The sequence below is a fragment of the Rhodamnia argentea genome, chromosome 3 (assembly GCF_020921035.1).
Source record: "Rhodamnia argentea isolate NSW1041297 chromosome 3, ASM2092103v1, whole genome shotgun sequence".
Classification (NCBI taxonomy): domain Eukaryota; kingdom Viridiplantae; phylum Streptophyta; class Magnoliopsida; order Myrtales; family Myrtaceae; genus Rhodamnia; species Rhodamnia argentea.
The window spans coordinates 33,572,554-33,574,600 of record NC_063152.1 but is presented as its reverse complement, the minus strand read 5'-3'; the positions used below and the strand labels follow the sequence as shown (position 1 = coordinate 33,574,600).

The 2,047-nt window shown below is 46.8% G+C and overlaps 1 protein-coding gene across 1 annotated transcript; it reads left to right on the top strand.

Annotated features, from left to right (window-relative positions):
* The first annotated feature begins 227 nt into the window (after positions 1 to 227).
* Positions 228 to 1,145, top strand: LOC115748037. The gene is made up of 2 exons (XM_030684405.2): positions 228 to 997; positions 1,083 to 1,145. Exon 1 carries the CDS (start codon positions 357 to 359, stop codon positions 990 to 992), a length of 636 nt encoding a protein of 211 aa, XP_030540265.1. The 5' UTR covers positions 228 to 356; the 3' UTR covers positions 993 to 997; positions 1,083 to 1,145.
* Positions 1,146 to 2,047: the final 902 nt, after the last annotated feature.

The window sequence follows — 2,047 nt, the reverse complement described above, 5'->3', positions numbered from 1 at the left end:
AGACATCACTGTCATGTCATGAACAGTTGGACCACTTCCACAGTGTGAGTGGACCATAAAACTTTGAACTAAAATTTAATACATAAATTATGTATGCTCTTACAAAAGTTGGTCCCACTAGCAATTTTCTTTGCCCTTTCCTAGTGTAATTTATTTCTTTATGTGGGCAAAGTTAGAGCGAGGAAGCTTTAAAGAAGAATCCCACCGACGATATTTTCTTGTTTCCCTTCTCCCTCCATGAAATTTCCCCCCTTCCTTAGCACCTTCCCCAGACCATACTGTATATGCATACGAAAGGAGGAAAGAAGAACGCCGTCGCCATATTCTCTCTCTTGAAGATATACTGAGTGATCGGTATGGGGAATTGCCTCTTTGGAGGCTTCGGAGAGGCTAATCAAGAGCTCGTCAAGGTGGTGGCGCCCAACGGCGGGGTCTTGGAGTTTTATGCCCCGATCGCCGTCCGATCCATCGCCGAAGAGTTCCCGGGCCACGGTGTCTTCTGTGCGCACGGCCTCTTCTGGATTCCGCTCCCTCTCCACGAGGAGCTGGTGGTTGGCGAGTCCTACTACTTGCTCCCCTACGGCGATGGCGAAGGTAGCAATTCGCGCCGAGGTCACAAATTGTTGCTAGGTAATGAGGTCGTGAGAGAAGGCCATGTCAGGTCCAATAGCATACCGACGTCACTGGTCGCGCCGTACCGGATGTCGCTCGATAACCAAGGCATGTTGAGGAGGTCGTACACCGAGGTCTTCTTTAGGGATAGCGGCAAGAGCAACGATGGGTTTTGGAAGGTGAAGCTTGTGATTTGTCCGGAGCAGTTGCTCGAGATATTATCGCAAGAGTGCCGGACGCAGGAGCTGATCGAGAGCGTTAGAGCCGTGGTAAAGTGCGGGAACGGCCCGGCATCCGGCGGGTTTTCCGACCAGTGGAGCCTCCCAAGCAGTGCCGGTGGGAGTGGCTCCTCTAAGACTGAAGGCCTGTTGGATATCTAGTTGGAATTGTAGGTTTCAGACTGTGCCTTTTCATTTATTTTGTTTTATGTCTTGCTTGTACTCTATACTAATATAGTAATTCTAGTTAAAATTTTCCTTTTTCCGTATACTGAGGGCATAGGAAGCGCTTCAAAACACAATCAGTCGATCTAATGCATGTAATGTTCCCTATTTTACGTGTACCGGACAATTGTCGAGTCTTACAATCGGACCAAAATCAAATTAAACAAGATGGACGTAATTTTGGATCAAGGACTGGGCAATTCTATCATTCTATGGTGTTTCTTAACTGACTAGGGGAATTCAGCTAAGCCCTTAGGTAGGAAGAAAAACAAGGGAAGGGAGTCTTCGATGTATGGGAAACGATGCACTAGGGGTGTCGAACCGAACCAAAAAAATCGAACCGAATCGAAATCGAACCGAAATTTCATGCATTTTTGGTTTGATTCGATTTTTTATTCGAATAATGAAAAAATGACCTATTTTTTCTTTCGATTCGATTTATTTTGCTTCGTTCGGTAACCGAACTATAACATTTCACCCGAAATTTGATCTTTCCACGACCTCAACGTTTTCTCGTCACTCTAACGTTTAACTTCTCTCTCCTCTCTCTCTCTCTCTCTCTCTCTCTCTCTATTGTCCTCCACGTTTTCTTCTCACTTTGACATTTATCACTCTGACATTTAATCTTCTCTCTCCTCTCTCTGTTGTCCCGTTATCTTTAAAAATTTCAGACTTCGCTTTTACAGCCCAATCCAAAGCTTCACATCCGAAGGCGAAGCGTCGTAGAATACCGGCAAGATCTCCTTATTCCCCTTCGATCTCACCGCGCAGTCCACCATGCGCGTGACCTCGCGGATGTACCACAAGCTCGACCCGTAGTCCCCGGAGAAGATGGGCACATAGATCTTGGACACGTCGAGTGCCTACATGAGCTGGCCTCTGGTCTCCCTGCCGACACGTAGCTCCTCGTCATCTTAGTAGACGCGATTTCTAGCCCGAGCATGTGAAAGAAGAGTTATACATCATCGTGGAACGACATAGTACGTTCAGGT

What these genes read in the sequence shown, in the direction of transcription:
- LOC115748037 (XM_030684405.2), top strand. Translation starts at nt 357, where the DNA reads ATGGGGAATTGCCTCTTTGGAGGCTTCGGAGAGGCTAATCAAGAGCTC.